The 19,273-nt window shown below is 40.7% G+C and overlaps 1 protein-coding gene across 1 annotated transcript; it reads left to right on the top strand.

Annotated features, from left to right (window-relative positions):
• The first annotated feature begins 8,668 nt into the window (after positions 1–8,668).
• diablob (diablo, IAP-binding mitochondrial protein b) lies at positions 8,669–17,943 on the top strand. The gene is given in 6 exon segments (NM_001304015.2): positions 8,669–8,717; positions 9,043–9,178; positions 10,984–11,109; positions 14,829–14,939; positions 15,565–15,661; positions 17,505–17,943. Coding segments are annotated over 6 exon segments (705 nt in total). The 5' UTR covers positions 8,669–8,676; the 3' UTR covers positions 17,699–17,943.
• Positions 17,944–19,273: the final 1,330 nt, after the last annotated feature.

Here is a 19,273-nt window from a genome sequence, read left to right as displayed (position 1 = left end):
CAATCAAGCATGGTGGTTGGAATGTCAAGATTTGGGGCTGCTTTTTCTGTGCACCTGATCGACTGTACATCATCAAGGGAACCATGGATTCTGAGGTATACCAGGAGATTCTTGAACATGTGTCCATTAGTCACATTTTCGTTCTAGCTTCAGCAATATATCTTTTCGAGACAGCGGCCCAAAGCATTCTAGAAAATCTATCAAAAAAGGCGGCAGTACATGTCAGACATCCCTCAAACCTCACTTAGTTGTGTAAGGAGGATACCTCAAAATAGATGTCAGAGACTGATTAGTGGCTATATGAAACATTTACATTTACTATAGTCACTAAAACCTAACCTATGACTACTAATGGAGGTGCCACATGCTACAGAATGAAGAGGTTGACTTGTCTTTACAGTTTTTGTTAAATGAACAAGATTTGTAGAATAAAAAGTATGCATTTTCTTTTTTTTTGTGTCCTTTGTAATGTTTTTATTACAAATTGGGGTTGTTTTTCCCAGATGTTGTAAGACAATCGTGGATTGTGTCTTTATATTCAAGTTCAAGAGCAGAGGCTTCTTCCTTCCTGACATCCCATGTAGATTTTGCTTTTTCTGACAGTTGATTCATCACCTTTGACATTGATTGTGACAAAGAAGGCCTGTAAGTTCCATATTTCCCTCAGGTTTTGGTTTGATTTATGTTGAACAACCTGTCTGCAGTTTTTCTCCATTCACTGATGATCGTCAGACAGTGGAGTGACATACTTCAAATTGCTTGGAAATGGCTCGTTAACCTCTCTGACTCATGGAATAAATAATATTTATTCTGAGGGCCTCGGATAGGTCTTTTGAACTTGACATGATGTTACTACAATTGGTTAAGCCCAAACCAACACCAGACTTTCATAGAGTAATTTTTTTGTTTAATTTGTTAAATTAGGTTACCTTTATCAATGAATGTGGTGTTGATGTCTCAATTACTCACTCCTCTCACTCCAGCAGAATCTCTCCTCCCCACTACAGTATTCAAAGTATTTTATTTATCAAATGCACCGAATAACTTTGCGTCATTCTGAACATTGACATTTTTGTGTGATTGCACACGGCATCTACACAGTAAGTTTTAAGAAATATATAAAGCAAAAATATACATAACAATGTAAACTAGCAGCAATTCAAAAGAGTGTAGAATGGGGTATATGGAAAATATGGATAGAAATATTTAATATTATAAATATAAATATATGTGTAATATGCCTATGAATGGTACATTAAAATATGTTATCAGAGAATTAAAAATGTGATCAATCATGTGGTCAATATGATCATTGATCAGTGATGCTGGTTGAGAAACCTTATGTGAGTCTGGAAGTGTGTGCCCTGATACTCCGGTAGCATCAGTAGTTGGTAGTGGACAGATCATAGCCTGGTGGCTGTAGTCTTTTATGATGTTCTGTGCTTTCCTGAGGCATCGTGTGTGGAGATGCCTTGCACAGAAGTATGATGGCAGCCTATCACACGCTCTGCAGACTTCACCACCCTCTGGAGGGACCTGCGATCAGCAGCGGAGCTGCTGCCATACCAGACAGTAATGCAGCCTGAGAGGATGCTCTCAATGGTGCACCTGTAAAACCTGGTGAGTGTTTGCAGACATGCCAAACTTCTTAAGTATAGTCACTTTTGGGCAGTTTTTACCGCCGAGTCTGCTTGTATGGATCAGGTGAAGTAATCTTTGATGAACACATTGAGGAACTTGATGTCGGAGACTCTTTCTACTTCAGCTCCATCGATGTGTATGGGGGCATGATCCCCCCTCTGCTGCTTCCTGACGTCCACGATCATCCAGTTATTTTTGCAGACGTTGAGAGAGAGGTTGTTGTCCTGGTACCATGTAGCATGGTTCATCCTGAGACCCAGGATGGTTGTGTTGTTCGCAAACTTAAGGATGATGTTGGAGCTGCATGTGACCACACAGTTATGCATGGACACAGAGTACAGGAGGGGACTGAGATTGCTGCCCTGGGTGGCTCCAATTCTCAGGGTCAGTGCAGAGGAGGTGAGGTTGCCCATTCTCACCACCTGGGGTCTGCCTGTCAGGAGGTCCAGGATCCAAATACAAAGGGAGGGGTTAAGACCCAGGGTCCTGAGCTTAGGAACAAGCTTAGCAGGCACAATAGTGTTGAATGCTGAGCTGACATCCACGTATGTGTTGCTTTTTTCCAGGTGGGAGAGGGCGATGGCATCATCTGTAGATCTGTTAGGATGGTATGCAAATAGAAATTGGTCAGGAAGGTTGGAGTTGGTGTGGGTTCTGACCACCCGCTCAAAGCGCTTCATGATGATTGAAGTCAGTGCTAGATGGCGGTAGTCATTCAGACAGGTGATGGAAGGTTTCTTCAGTACAGGAACAATGGTTGGTCTGCTTGAAGCAGGTGGGGACTGCAGCCAGAGTCAGGGAGAGGTTGAATATAGAGGTGAAAACCTCCTCTAGCTGTTCGGTGCACCCCCTGAGGACTCGGCCTGGAAACCGATCTGGCCCTGGGGACTTCTGAGGGTTCACTCTTTTAAAAGCTATTCCTCACGTCGGCCACGGCTAGGGACAGAGTGCAGTCATCCTGGTCCTCAGCAAGCCTTCCAGAAGGAATGGTGTTGGTCGCTTCAAATAGTGCATAGGTGTTCATTGCTGTTTCTCCATTTTTAGTCTGTGATGTAACGTAGTCCAGATGACATGCGTCTTTAGGCCAGCATGCAGCAGTTCGCAATGTCCTGCTAGAAGTTAATCTGTGCCTGTAGTTTGTCCATTTGATTGTCCAGCGATTGAACATTTCTAAGTAAAATGTTCGGTAACGGCGGATTGCAGTATCTCGTCCGAGATCTACATAGGATACCGGCACGGTTACCTCTCTTCTTTCCCCGTCTGCGTATTGGTAAACAAATCAGTGGCAGGACAAAGGAATCACAGCAAGTGCTCCGGGAAGCAGAGCAAATGTCCGTATTCAGTGATGAACCAACTTCCAAAACTGCTAGTCAATCACATAGTATGAGCATGTACAAAAATAAAAACAATATAAACAGTAATAAGCAAAAAACTACGTAGTGAATGAGGATTCATTGTCAGTGCGGCCTTCCTCTACAGCACATCAGGAAATCACGTCCACCACTGCTTCCTGGTCCTTCCATATCAGCTCAACAACTCAATACCCCCCACCCCTAAACTAACCCTAAACCTATAACAGTCCAAAGAAAATGATCTGAGTATAGGGAAATAATGGAAATATTTCAGGACCTGACATTTTACTTGGCCATTCATTCTGCTGAGATAGCCTATATTGTCTTTACTTTGAATGGGTGATTGATTTAAGATGGACAGGGTTGTATGCTTTCGCTGTTGCATTTTGTGGCAATTCATAGTTTTTTTTTTCCTGTATTTGTTCTTCTCCCTTTTGTTCATGAGTGTCTTTTTTTTCTCATTTGTTCATATTATTAGTATTTTCAGGAGAAAGAAAAACACCACCAATCTTTTCCTTAAAACATTTATTTTTACTAATTTCCTTTTACTCATGTTTTCTCTTAAACAAGCAAGTAAGATGGGCCATTACTTAGGAATAGGCATGTCTTTAAAAATACTCCTAAGTAATTAGAATTAGTAATTAGAAGGTCAATCAATTATTCATAAAATGAGATTGCAGCATACCCATGGGATACCCCTAAAGGAAAGCAAGAGAGCCCATTAACAAAAGAAAACAGACTAGTCAGGGACATCGCTCTACCCAAATTCCCTCATGTTGAGATCACTGACATAGATTCAACTTTACATTTGACTCCACACTTTGTGGACTAAGCAGATAGTAAACTAAATGTAATGGATTAAAAATAAAGTCACTAAAAACAGACCCCATATTCATTTTATTTCTTAAACAATTTATTCACCTTTCTGTGCTAAATCAGTCTAAACCAATCTATATTCTAAATGTTGTAGCATTAGTCATCAAGCTCTAGAAATTCCTTTTGGAATCACATAAAGGCGTGCAGAGCCTAGGGGTGGCTGCAGTACTCCTAGCACCCCAAAATGGAGATCAAAATGGATTTAATTAGGATTTTTTTGCCACTGGTCCAAAAAAGGTCCATAATGTCAAAGTGAAAAATATATCCACTTGTTTGCAATTACGGTGTTTCACATGATTTCAAGTAAAATACACCTGTCTCTGAGGTCCCACAGTTGGTTTGTACACTTCGTAACAACAACTACATCATGAACAATAAAGTTGTTCAAAAGCACAAACTAATCTACATATCCCATTAAAAGTTTTAATGCAATGAGGGACAAAGAAAAGCTGTTGTATGACTCTAATACTGGACCTGTTTACAGTAACAAATTAATAGTAATAGACTTATTGTTGTTGAATGCAGCCATGAAAGTATTTAATAGCGACAATATAGAGATGTATTTGCAGCATTGCTGAAAAATTGTCAAACCACAAGCCACAACAGGGGATCTAGACTTTTGTATCATCCAAGCTTCTACAAGTAATTTAATGCGACAGGCTAGTGAACTCCGTAAAGAACAGTTTTAGTAGTAAAGATGATTGGTACAGAGTTGGCATGTACAGGTTATGTTTGATGGTGAATTCAAGGAAATCTCAAGGAAATATGTGCTTTTCATATTTGCACAGTCCTAGAGAGCAGAACTAATAGTACATTGGTAATGCAGAGCCTTGTCAGTTTGCATAGTCAAGCAGGAAAATGTAACAGCAATTGTAAAATGTAACCATTCAAGTGAATTGAAGAACTACTGTGCAGGTTATCTGAGCAACTGAGCACTGAGGAGGTTCTATAAGAAAAAAAATCACCTTTAATTTAGTGTTTTATTAAAATAAAAAAAGGATCAAAGACATTAGTATTAGTGGTGTCCCATGCACAAATTAAAACCTTCAGTTTAAGAATGTAACGTTCCCAGCTGGACATGTTTTCTGTGTGTTCTTGGTTTGTCATGTCCTTGTTTGGTCTTTCCTGTTCATCAGTCCATTCCTTTCACCTGTGTTTTGCCCTCACATGTTTCTGTTCTCCTTGTTAGTCTGTGTATTTAGTTCTCCCTGTCCTGGCAAATCCTTGTGGTACTGTTGCGTTCTCCCATCCTGTGTTTTTGGTGTATAGCCCTTTTGTCTGTAGTGCACTGCACTTGGTTTTGTTTTATTTTTGTCCTTGTTAAAAGCTCCTTCTTCAACACTGCATTTGGCTCCGCCTCCCCATAAATGTGGCAAAGAAGGGCGGTTGTATACACTTTCTTCCTGCAATACCAATTTGGTCTGACCTGACCTTTTGAAATGTTGGCCAACTGAATAGTATGAACATGAAAAGTATGAGCACGTACAGCACTCAATACTTAGTTGGGGCTCCTTTTGCCTGAATTACTGCAGCAATGCGGCGTGGCATGGAGTCGATCAGTCTGTGGCACTGCTCAGGTGTTATGATAGTGGCCTTCAGCTCTTCTGCATTGTTGGGTCTGGCATTTCGCATCTTCCTCTTCACAATACCCCATAGATTTTCTGTAGGGTTAAGGTCAGGCGTGTTTGCTGGCCAATTAAGAACAGGGATACCATGGTCCTTAAACCAGGTACTGGTAGCTTTGGCACTGTGTGGAGGTGCCAAGTCCTGTTGGAAAATGAAATCTGCATCTCCATAAAGTTGGTCAGCAGCAGGAAGCATGAAGTGCTCTAAAACTTCCTGGTAGACGGCTGCGTTGACCTTGGACCTCAGAAAACACAGTGGACCAACACCAGCAGATGACATGGCACCCCAAACCATCACTGAGGAAATTTACACTGGACTTCAAGCAACATGGATTCTGTGCCTCTCCTCTCTTCCACCAGACTCTGGGACCTTGATTTCCAAAGGAAACGCAAAATGTACTTTAATCAGAGAACATAACTCAGCAGCAGTCCAGTCCTTTTTGTCTTTAGCCCAGGCGAGACGCTTCTGACGCTGTGTCTTTGTTAGATTCTGTCCAAGTTAGATCCATGAAAAAAATAAATGCAACCGGAAGTCAGGGGAGAGCCATCTTTATTCAGCATGAGTCTATGATGTTCTTCCATTTCTCATTTCTATCTCTCCAATGATTACAAAGTGAACACAGTCTTTTATGCCCCAGCACATCCCCTCCAATATCTGTCTGTCTTCCAATCACATACGTGTATTCTATATCCTAACCTTACATGGCCTAATAGTGTCCCCTCTTAGGTTTCGTGGCTCCACAGCTTATCAGGTTGTGTGGGGCCCCTCAGTAGTAGATACCAACTGCTTGTGATACGGTACCTCACATAGCACAAGATAACGAACCACACCTCTAACAAGACAATAGAACTAAAATACATGCATATCATCAGGTAAAGACAGGTTTTCTCACACTTGTATGTGCCAACCTACGGTCCATGGGTCTATTCATAGAGTCTATGACAGTCAGATGGAAAACTCCTATCAGGAGGTATGGACAGGATGTGTGGAAACCATCAGAAATAGGGCATCACATTTCCTACCTAGTGTCCTTCGTACAGAGATCATTAATACTCTCATACATTGTGTAATTTAGCTACTTTTCATGCCCAATATCAATCATCTTGTTCAAGAGTGGCTTGACACAAGGAATGCTACAGCTGAAACCCATGTCTTGCATACGTCTGTGCGTGGTGGTTCTTGAAGCACTGACTCCAGCTGCAATCCACTCTTTGTGAATCTCCCCCACATTTTTGAATGGGTTTTGTTTCACAATCCTCTCCAGGGTGCGGTTATCCCTATTGCTTGTACACTTTTTTCTACCACATCTTTTCCTTCCCTTTGCCTCTCTATTAATGTGCTTGGACACAGAGCTCTGTGAACAGCCAGCCTTTTTAGCTATGACCTTTTGAGTCTTGCCCTCCTTGTACAAGGTGTCAATGGTCGTCTTTTGGACAGCTGTCAAGTCAGCAGTCTTCTCCATGATTGTGTTGCCTACAGAACTAGACTGAGAGACCATTTAAAGGCCTTTGCAGGTGTTTTGGGTTAATTAGCTGAGTAGAGTATGGCACCAGGTGTCTTCAATATTGAACCTTTTCACAATATTCAAATTTTCTGAGATACTGAATTTGGGGTTTTCATTAGTTGTCAGTTAAAATCATCAAATTAAAAGAAATAAACACTTGAAATATATCAGTCTGTGTGAAATTAATGTATACATTATACAAGTTTCACTTTTTGAATGGAATTACTAAAATAAATCAACTTTTTGATGATATTCTAATTTTATGACCAGCACCTGTATTACTGAAAGTAGGTCAGCATAATGACCCACTAGATTTCATATATCAATTACTCCCCTTGTTACAACATTTGGGCATCAAAACAATGGTGAGTGCCACACATACTAATATATGTGAAATGTGCAAAAACTGAATCTCACACAATGAGCATTATTTAACTTTACATTTTCAGCTTCATTTAAATAAGAAACATCATTGCTTGATATTCATTTTACTAATTACCAATGAGTTTGTACCCATGAAATATAGCTGATATGGTGTATTGATTAGACAAACTGTTTGGAAGACCACACCAGATATGCTTTTTTTGTGCCCCATATATCAGACAATTTAACAGCTCAGAGATACTCTATTTTTCCCTTGCGTACAACTGCAATCCCATTTTTTGGCAACAAGAAAGTGATGTACAGATTGAGCTCAATGATATGTCAGAGTGGTCTGGGAAATCTCAGTGTGTGGGCAGATAGCACACATTGCCCCATGATTCGACATTATATTTTGTCTTTACAAAATGTATTGTATTTTGTATGATACATTTACTTCAGCACATAGAATACTTTTTGCACTATGAGGCATTTTGTACTCCATTTGATTTGCATTGACAGAATTTCTTACCATGAATAAAATATTTTATGGAAATGTCTCTTAAATATGAGCACATAAATTACTGTTAATATTCATAGAGGTATATTATTTTAAACAATTACAGTTTAGGACACTTCACTAATATGATGGCCACTTTTATTCCACAAATATTCCAATATTCCATGTTTTTCTTAATTATGTATGTATTGCTCAAAATAATTAAGGGAACACAATCATCACAGTATATAACCAAGTCAATTAAACTTCAAGGATATCTAGCTGTCCAGTTAGGAAGCATAAGCAGTTGTGAATCAATGTCCCCTGTTTTGGTGCAAATGAATGTGACAACAGGTGCACTGGAGAGGCAACAGCAAGACAACCCCTGAAAAGGGAATGGGTTTCCAGGTGGAGGCCACAGACAATTGCTTTCTCCTTATCCTTCCTGACTTTCTGTGAAGCAATATATATCACATGTACAGCATTTTATAGTGTATTACATTGGGGCTAAAGATGATGTGGAAAAATATTCTGTTGCTAGATGTAGCACACCGTTCCCCATGATTGGACAGCTTTATCTTACATTAATTATCATAAACATTTCCTACAGTGTTTTCACTGTGACACATATAATACTTAACATGACTTTTAAATACGAACAAATATTAGTTGTTAATGTTTTAATAGGTGTATTATCTTAAACAATAAATACATTATTTGTCCGTTTTGAACTAATACGTTGACTTCTTTTATTTAGAAATTTTCAAAATCTTGACCCGGAAGTGTTTTTTAAGTTGCTCACAAGAAGCTGATCCAAGATGGCTACATTCAGGAGAGGGTGTTTTTGTTTGGGTTTGAGGTAAGTTTGCGAATTAGTTGGGTGTTAGTATACATCATATTTTGAACTTTTTAAATTGTTTTATTTATAAGTTTTATAATAGTGCTGTCACGTAATACTTTTTAATACTGTTCAAAAAGTTCAAAGCCAGTGTTTACATTTTTGATTTCAGAGCCGGGTTTCGTTTTTCTTTTGCTATATCGAATCTATAACGAGCTCGTACTGATATTGATAGGTAACATCAGTAATAGCTGCATAATGATGAACGTTATCATGGTCAGTTCATTGTACGTTTGAAGTGGAAATGTCATTTTGTGAGTTAAATTTTCTTCTCTATGTCATCTAGCTATGCTACAAACCTTGTTAGGTTCACTAGGGTTTTGGTGCGCAGACAAGTTATGAAGTTACCGACGACGACGATCCGGAAGAACTGGTTATCCCTGTCTACTATTGGTGCCCTATGTGCAGTTCCCTTCTCACAGGTTGTTTTACACATTTTGACACACAAGTGTGCTATTCTTGGAGCATAGTACACCAGCTGTAGATTCCTTTATCTGTTTCATGTACCTATTCAAAGCAAAACATAACCAATGTCACCCCCCACAAATTACGCATCCTCCTGATAGTAATAAGTAAATATGTGACAAATTAATGTGGATCAGTGAAAGTGTGCTTTAAACAATGTGGTTTTGTGACTGTCAAATCTCCCTATCATAAAATTGAATAATCAATTAATTGTGTTATTATTTGCACCATTCTTCCAATCAAAACCCCTTTTCCCCTACTGTAATACAGTTGCTGTTTAATCTAATGTCCTTTTATCAGTACAGCATTTTAGTTCAATAGGATGGAGCAAAAAAGTGCCTTTGAGAATGCTTCCCACAGTCAGGTCTTTGGCTCACTATGCCACAGCCTCTGCTGAATGGCTTGGTTTCAGGATGCGGTTTTACATTGTACAACCCCGTTTCCAAAAAAGTTGTGACGCTGCGTAAAATGCAAATAAAAATGGTATGCAATGATATGCAAATAATTTATCCCTGTATTTAATTGAAAATAGTAAAAAGACGAGAAAATGAGAAATGTTATTGTTTTTGGAAATATTTGGCCATTTAGAGTTATATGCCAGCAACACATTTAAAATAAGTTGGGACAGGGGCATGTTTACCATTGTGTTACATCTCTTCTTTCAACAATACTCTGTAAGCATTTGGGAGCTGTGGAGACCAATTGCTATAGTTTTGAAAGTGTAATGTATTCCCATTCTTGCCTGATATAGGATTTCAACTGTTCAACAGTTTGGAGTCTCCTTTGTCATATTTTTTATTTCATAATGCGACATATTTTCAGTGGATGACAGGTCTGGACTGCAGGCAGGCCAGTTTAGCAGACAGACTCCTTTACTATGGAGCCATGCTGTTGTGATACATGCAGAATGTGTTTTGGCATTGTCTTGCTGAAATAAGGTCTTCCCGGAAAAAGTTGTCTGGATGTCAGCATCTGTTGCTTCAAAACCTGTATATATTGTTCAGGTTTAATGGTGCCTTCACAGATGTGCAAGTCACCCATGTCATGTGTACTAATGCCCCCCCATACGGATGCTGGCTTTTGAACTGTGCGCTCATAAGTCTGGAGGACGTAGTGTCCATGGTTCCCAAAAATGCTTTAAAAGTTTAATTCATCAGACCTCAGTTTTCCACTTTGCCTCAGTCCTTCTTAAATGAGCTTACTGTGTGATATTCCACAAGGTTGAGTTTTTTAGCGTTCCACACATTTTCCAGTTTTTTGTTGCCTCTGTCCCAACTTGTTTGAAATGTGTTGCTGGCATTACATTCAAAATGGGCTTATATGGTTCAAGAAACAATTTCAACAATTGATATGTTGTCTTTGTACTGTTTTCTATTGAATATAGGGTTTAACAGATATGCACATCATTGCTTTCTGTTTTATTTACATTTTACGCAGCATCCAAAAATTTTGGGAAACAGGATTGTAGAAAACAGCTTGCATTATGTTTTGAATGGTTTGAGCTAGATACATGTTTTACAGGAGATAAACACATTTCTGGTCTATATTTGTAGGACTCTTAAATGGGTACGCACATTAATATGCTGACATTTCAAACTGCCATTTAGATATGTCACATAATTGATGATGTGTTATGGATCAGAAGAGATTATCACCCAAAAAAATGTGTGTTGTTTGTGTGATGTGGAATTGTACCTTCCATGAAGATCCAAATGTTGTGAGACATTGTACTAACCATCTTTCCCTCTGTCCTCTTTTCTAGAAACACGATGGTCTGTCACATGGGTCCTTGATACGCAGGGCATCCTCTTTGGTGACCGACAGCACGAACACCTTTCTCTCTCAGACCACCCTGGCACTTGTAGACTCGGTCACACAGTACGTCAAGGTAACCACTTGTTCACATTACCGTGTCACAAAGGTTGACCCGCTTCATTTCACTATTACTGCCACTGAATTGGGAATTAGAATAAAACATGTTGAAGTGAAATATTTAGTCTCTTTACATAATTTTATTTGTTTTACCTAGGGCTGCACAATATATGGTTTCAGCATCGACATTGCGGTGTAGGCATCCGCAATAGTCACATCGCAGAACGTGCGTTTTAGTAAGGTAAACATATCAGTCTACAATATAAAAATTTTTCTAATGGCAAACCAGCATTATATCTGCCTGATATAAGGTAATTTACTCTGATTTATAGGTTATTGGAAACACAGTTAATTATAATTATTATAATTATTTTAAACATGGAGTTCGTTGCTGCACGTGGTTGACATGCAGGCTCTTGCGCGTGACGAAATGATGAGCGAGGAACAGGCAAAAAGGCCGAAATTGAGAATTTGGTTGCAAAAATGAATGCATCATCTATTATATGGAAATATTTCGGCTACAGACAGGATGATGTTGACCAAAAACAGGTACTTTGTCGAGAGTGCCTTGCAATTGTTGCCACAACACGAGGCAACGACCAATTTGTTTGATCATTTAAGGTGGCACCACAAATCTTAGTATGACGAGTGCAAAGCATCTAATTGCCGTCCAAGGCAAATACACCATACAAGAAAGGTTCCAAACGGCAGAGCAAAATCACAGATTCAATAACATTTCACCATGTCACCAAAGACATGGCACCAATTAACACGGTTACCAAAGAGGGTTTTAAAAACATGATCCGGTCGCTTGACAAGCAGTATGTAATGCCATCACGCAACTATCTGTCTCAAGTTGCCATCCCAGAGCTCTACGAGAAATCCAAGGCACAAGTTGAAACAGAGCTGTCACAAGTGGAATATTATACAGCAACAACAGACTTGTGGTCCAGCTGGACAACGGAGCCCTAAATATGTCTGACCGTACACTTTATAATGAGGACTTCCACCTGAAAAGGCATTTTTCCCAGAGGATCATACAAGTGAGAACATCGCAACAGGGATGAGAGAAGCTTTAGCTGATTGGGGCCTAGATGAGAGTTGTCTAGTGTGTATAACAACAGACAATGAACATGGTGAAGGCTGCTGCCCTGAACAAGTGGACCAGATTGCAGTGCTTTAACCACAGACTGCGTCTTGCTGTTGGTAAGTTATGCCCAATTGCGCATTCTATTTTACTACTGTTGCTATTGCTATACTATTACCGTTACATATTATTACCTAGCAACCTGTTCTGAAATATAAAAATGTTCATAAGTTTCATACATTTTAATTGTAGAGGATGGGGCGGGTGAAGAATGAAGGCTCCAGACTGTCTGGTTGATAGCCGAAGCTCTTTCTGAAGAAAAGAGCTTTGGCTCTGATGTTTTTTCATATTGCAATATATATCGCAGAAAAACAAAATATCGCAATGTCAGTTATTTCCAATATTGTGCAACCCTAGTTTTACTGTTATTCTACCAGGTTCTTATTTTACATAGGTATGCTAAGAACAAATTCTTATTTACAGCAATGGGAGCAATTTGGGTTAACTGTCTCACTCATGGAAACAAAACAACAGGGTTTTTGTCCTTGTCAGCTCAGGGACTACGACCAGCAATGCTTTGTTGTCCCAATGCTGTTGCCCACAAGGCTACCATGCTCTAGAGACTGCTTCAAATGTATTTTTAATTTAAATGTATTTAAGGAGTGCAGGGAAATGCACCACTACTGCCAATCATTCAAATTAGACTGGTTTGGATTTCTCCCTTACAAATGGCTGCCATTTAGTCAAATTTGTTGACCTTTCAGGGATTATGACATAGCTCCTCTAACTGGAACTACATTAGTTAGTGCTCAGGTTTTGAAGGTGTGTTAATCTCAGTCTTTAAATTGTACTTGTTATGGTACTATTAATGGTGGACAACATATAGACAGAATACACAATCTATGCAAAGTTTACATTTTTACAATGTGTGGTGTGTATATACCGATCAGCCATAACATTAGGACCACTGGCAGGTGAAGTGAATAACACTGATAATCTGGTTATCATGGCACCTGTCATTTGGTGGGGTATATTAGGGAGTGAACTTTCTGTTAGAAGCAGGAATAATGGGGATGTGTAAGGATCTGAGCGACCTTGACAAGGGCACATTGTGATGGCTAGACCACTGGGTCAGAGCATCTCAAACTGCAGCCCTTGTGGGGTGTTTCCGGTCTGCAGTGGTCAGTACCTGTCAAAAGTGGTCCAAGGAAGGAAAAGCGGTGAACCGGCGACAGGGTCATGGGGCGGCCAAGGCTCATTGATGCACGTGGGGAGCAGTCAGGGTGCCCATGCTGAACTCTGTACTGCCAGAAGCGACTACAATGGGCATGTGAGCATCAGAACTGGACCATGGAGCAATGGAAGAAGGTGGCCTGGTCTGATGAATCATGTTTTCTTTTACATCACGTGGATGGCCGTGTGCGTGAGCGTTGCTTACCTAGAGAACACGTGGCATCAGGATGCACTATGGGAAGGAGGCAGTGTGATGCTGTGGGCAATGTTCCACCGGGGAACATTTAATCCAGCCATTCATGTGGATGTTACTTTGACACGTACCATCTGCCTAAGCTTTGTTACAGACCCATGTGCACCCTTTCATTGCAAAGGTATTCCCTGATGGCATTGCCCTCTTTCAGCAGGATAATGCGCCCTGCCACAAAGCAAAAATGGTTCAGGAATACTTTGAGGAACACAACAACGAGTTCAATGTGTTGACTTGGCCTCCAAATTCCCCAGATTAGTGTTTGATTGCATATCCTTTGCATGCAATAACCACCTGAATTATTCAACCTATTGACCCCACCACACAACGGGCATCTCTGGTGACACTGCCTGTCCTGTTCTGCAACATTCTTCAGTTGTTTGTTTTGAGGTCTTTCTGCCTTAAGTCTCGTATTTAGCAAATGAAAGGTACTTATGTTTTAAATTGTAACTCTTGGCCCTGAAAAGCTCCCTAGTTGCCATGGCAGTCTTTTCAGAGTCTTTGTCTTGCTGTATGATAAAGCTCCATCCTCTGCCGTGCTCATGTTGACATGTCAACACCAATAGCAGAATCCAAAGCCAAACATAAATCCTAGAATAAAGGCATGGACAACTAACAACACTTGTTAAGACAGTTTTACCAGTGCTTTTGGTGCCCTGGAATAAGGTCCAGGGCACGGGCAACGAAACTACCTGACTGGACTGACCTGTACTTCCGGCCTGCTGTGAGATAATGTTTGGAACAGTGGGTGGGGGTGATCCTCAATGATCTTGCCCGCATGCTTCCCTAGTAATTTCGACCTTGAAGGTGGCCAGGTTTTTCTTGTAATCCTGGCATGATGGGGACAGATGGAATCCCTGTAAGTCTTTGGTTTGTCGTTCTCATGTCCGTTCAATGTATATGTGTGGCTGTTATGACGGGGAAGTCTTCAGCCTCCTGTTCTGTGGTTTGTCTCTGACATCCTATGAAATGACTTCCTGAGAGCTCGTTTTAAGGAACGGTGGGTTTGACGTTCATTCCGGATGCCGCTGCTTTAGGTGTGTGAGCCGTTTGTGACCTCACCATTTGGTTCACTCTAGTTCACTACAGTGCATCGGTCACCGGTGATTTCTGTATGTTTACGTCTTGTTTCATTCACTAGCTGATGTTTGCATGTTGATTCTAGACTATACACTCACTGGTGACCCTGCACAAGCACTACGTTGCCTCAGCCAGCAAGCTGACCCCTGAGGAGGAGGACTCCGTGTGGAAAGTGATCGTTCGCCAACGCCATGAGGTGGGTGCCGTCAGTGGTCTTTACAGTCATGGGGTTCTTAAAGACTTCTATGTGCATCTTTTGGGCAGCTATTGGACTGAATTTGGTGGGAAGACCTGTCATTAATGTAGATTTGTAGATGATCAGTTGAATTTATTGGAAATGGTTTTGTGACCGGGAAAGTCTATGCCAGGGTTCTGGAGAGGAGAATACGGCCGATAGTAGAACCTCGGATTCAGGAGGAACAGTGTGGTTTATCGTCCGGGCCGTGGAACACTGGACCAGCTCTATACCCTCTACGGGGTGTTGGAGGGTTCATGGGAGTTTGCCCAACCAATCCACATGTGTTTTGTGGATTTGGAGAAGGCATTCGACTGTGTCCCTCACGGCATCTTGTGGGGGGTGCTTCGGGAATATGGGGTCCTGGGTCCTTTGCTAAGGGCTGTCAGGTCCCTGTACAACTGAAGCAGGAGCTTGGTCCGCATTGCCGGATGAATGTAGCTGAGACCTTTTTTTCCTGTCAACATTCACCCACAGTATTACAGTTAACATCACAGAAATGGAAATCAAGGTATTGTTTTGCAGGTATTTGTTTTACCTGATATATATAACCATAGTCTTGTCATCTCCTGCGGTCTTTGTCTAGTTGAGTAATTTGAGGAAGGACGTCGAGAGGTTTGAGTCTAACTGGATGATGGCCGTCAACCTCTCCAAACTGGCAGCTGAAGCAGCATACGACGCAGGTACTGTATTCCATGCAGCTAGACTGGGTGCAAGTCTTTTTGTGATATCAGTCTTATTCATTGAAAGTACTTGTCAGGCCAAACAACACAAGATTTCAAACAACGCATCCCAGATGGGTATTTTGGAAGCTATACAGGTGCGTCTAAAAAAAAATATTGTGGAAAAGTTTTTTTATTTCCGCAATTCAAATCAAAAAGTGACACCTGCATATTCTAGATTCATTACACAAAGTGAAACATTTCAACCCTTTTTTGTTTCAATCTTGATGATTACGGCTTACAGCTCATGGAAATCAAAAATCCACTACCTCAAAATATTAGAATAAACAATTTACAATATAGAAATGTCAACCTGAGATGCGCTCTGATCAGGTAATGAACTCCCTGAGCCTTCAGTACACACAACCACAATCATGTGGAAGACTACTGACTTGACAGTTGTCCAGAAGAGACTCATTGACACCCACGAGGAGGGTAAGACACAGAACCTCATTGCTGGAGAACTTTGCAGAGTGCTGTATTGAAACATATTCATGGAAAGTTGACTAGAAGGGAAAAGTGTGGTAGGAAAAGGTGCACAAGCAACTGGGATGATCGCAACCTTGAGTGTCACATTCCTAGTGTCAAGCCATTCCTGAACCAGAGACAATGTCAGAAGCATCTTACCTGGGTGAAGGAGAGAAATAACTGGACCGTGGTCTAAGGTCCTCTCTTCAGATGAATGTATGTTTTGCACTTCATTTGGAAATCAAGGTTCTAGAGTCTGGAGGATGAGTGAAGAGGCCCAGAATCCAAGTTGCTTGAAGTCCAGTGTGAAGTTTCTAGTCAGTGAATATTTGGGGTGCCATGTCATCTGCATCTGTTGTTACACTGTGTTTTATCAAGTCCAGAGTCAATACAGTTGTCTACCAGGAGATTTTAGAGCACTTCACACTTCCATCTGCTGACAAGCTTTATGGCGATGTTGATTTCCTTTTCCAGCAGGACTTGGCACCTACCCACAGTGCCAAAACGACTGGTAACTGGTTTGTTGCCCATGGTTACTCGCCTGACCTTGTCAAGCGGAAAGTGAGACACCAGACCCCACAACACAGACGAGCTGAAAGCTGCTATCAAAGCAACCTGGGCTTCCATAACACCTCAGCAGTGCCACATGCTGATTGCCGCCATGCCGCAGTAATTTGTGCAAAAGGAGCCCCGACCAAGTACTGAGTGCATAAATTAACATACTTAGGAGACCTTTGCAGGTGTTTTGAGTAAATTAGCTGATTAGACCTCAGGTTGACATTTCTGTAAGATCGAAACAGAACGATACTCTACTTTTTTGAGATGCACCTGTATTAGTTAAAGCCTTGTCAAACCTGAACTTGAGCTAACTTAAGATGTCTTCATCTCCCGAAAGTGTGCTTGACGTTTCAGAAAGAGTGCTGGAAAACTTAGTTGCAGCTGTCTGTTATCAGTGTAATATCAGCTAAGTCACTGGTTAATCTTATTTTCCTGTTTTTAAAATAAGTATGGTGCTCCATGTGAAGTTCCGTGCCTTTGCTGCAATGGTGTGTGTTGGTGTGTGGGTTTCTAACCTAACTATATTATGGGGACAGAAAATGTCCCCAAACTTCAGTAAATCAGAATGTGACAGTTTTTTTCTTGCCCCCATTTTGAGTTAGGCATTACTCATTACAGGCATTGGGGCTAGGTTAAGTTTTGGCATAGGTGGTCGAAGTCAAGGTTGGATTTTGGTTATTAGGGTTAGGATTAGTGAAAGTATCATTTTTAAACAACAGTCAAATTTGGTGTTTCCATTTTAAAAGCTCTGTGCATCTCTGTGCCTCTCTGTATTTAGGTGCAGACCAGGCGTCTGTTATGGCTCAGAACAGCCTCCAGGTGGCGCAGTCTCATGTTGAGCAAATCAGACAGCTCTCTCTGGAGGCAGAGAAGAACCTTACAGACTCTAAGGCAGAGAGCAGCCAAAGGATCATGCTTCCTTCTTCCACAGAGGAAGACGACATCCCAGACGCATATCTAAGAGAGGACTAACTACATGCTTACGTCCATTTGCGTGTCTACATTTTGTTCTTATGATGTGAGTGTACTGGGCCACATGGACAGTCCATTAGAGATTGCCATTCCAGATAACAGCTTCAGCCTTCTCTAAATCATCTTTCTTTTATTGCAGTCTGATCATGCGTGCTGTCACAAATGTAAATAAAAAGGATTTCTGATTGATTGTTGTGTATTTAACATGCCATTGCAGTAGCATATGATTAAAAGGAATTGACCCCTCTGTTCTTGGTGCACTCAGTCTTAAATGATACATGACAGGGTTCCATTCAGTTTGCTGAAAGGTAACAGGTTGTGAGCAGCTGTGACTCTCATTTTATACTGATGTGCTGTGTTACCATGAATGCAACAAACACCGGAAAATGTATTTTCAGTCGTTATATTTCAGTTGTAGATTTAAATAAAGCCCTAAACGTAGTAACAATGTTTTTAAACCAAAACAAAACGTTGTTTCCAACGAAACATCTGTTTGCAGGAAAGTTAGATGCCTGTTATGTTGTTTTTGTTCAAACGTTTAGCAAGTAAACTATTTTGTGAATCTGAGTCCCAGTATGAACAGCAGCATGCAAATGTTTTAACCCTGTGTCACAGCTTATGTAAATTCTCTTTTATCACCAGCAGATGTCGCTGTATGTTCATAGATTATGTTGTCCTGCGTTCAAATTCAAATTGACTAATGTAGTAGGTTGGAGCTGAGAAGGTTAGTTGCATACCAATATGGATGAGTGTGTGTGTCGAAAGGAATGGGTATATGGAAGGCTAATCTTATTGCCACTTATGAGTCGCTGATTGGTCTGTACAACAAGTCGATAAGCCGGTGAGGCATTTTAGCTTAGTCTAACACTAACCCATTTCCAACTGAAACCTCATTGTCCTCACCTGCCACTCAAATTAACTTTGCCTTTTGCGTTACTTGTCCTTCTTTGTTTATATGCAAGTGTGAATTGATAACAAAATACCCCCCCCCCCCAGAGGTCAGCATGGTGGCTGTATTTTTTTGTTAATGGTTTACTTAGCTTGATGGCCATTAGCCCTTCAGATGTTCTCTACGAGGTCAAAGCATGTGAATGTATCCCCTGAGATCTCAAAGGGTTAAGGACACAGCATAAGTTCTACTAACCAGCTACAGACGGGTGTCCAATAAAAGGTAATACCTGAATAAATTAGTGGAGGGACCAGAAGAATGCAGTGGCTTTCATGCAGGTGTACTGCATGATACAATTAAACAATTAACATACTATCATGCTCTGTGGCATGTATAGAAATTCTGAGCAGACCCAGTTCACCTCAATTTTGGATCAAGACGGCAGGATGAAAGGATTTAGGTTACTTTGAAAGGGGGCTCATGGTTGGGGCTCTGATGGTAGTTATCAGTCACAAAGACAGCTCAACTGGCTAGTGTTTCAATAGGAACTGTAACTAAAGTTACATCTGCATTTAGGTCTTTGGGAAAGACAAAAGTATGTGGGGTGGGAAATTGGGTACAAAAGGATACATTCAATGCTTCGATGCTTCTGCATTACTGCAATATGTAAGGAAAACAGAAGAGTG

The sequence above is a fragment of the Esox lucius genome, chromosome 7 (genome assembly GCF_011004845.1).
Source record: "Esox lucius isolate fEsoLuc1 chromosome 7, fEsoLuc1.pri, whole genome shotgun sequence".
Lineage (NCBI taxonomy): Eukaryota > Metazoa > Chordata > Actinopteri > Esociformes > Esocidae > Esox > Esox lucius.
This window is presented reverse-complemented; position numbering and strand designations above follow the sequence as displayed.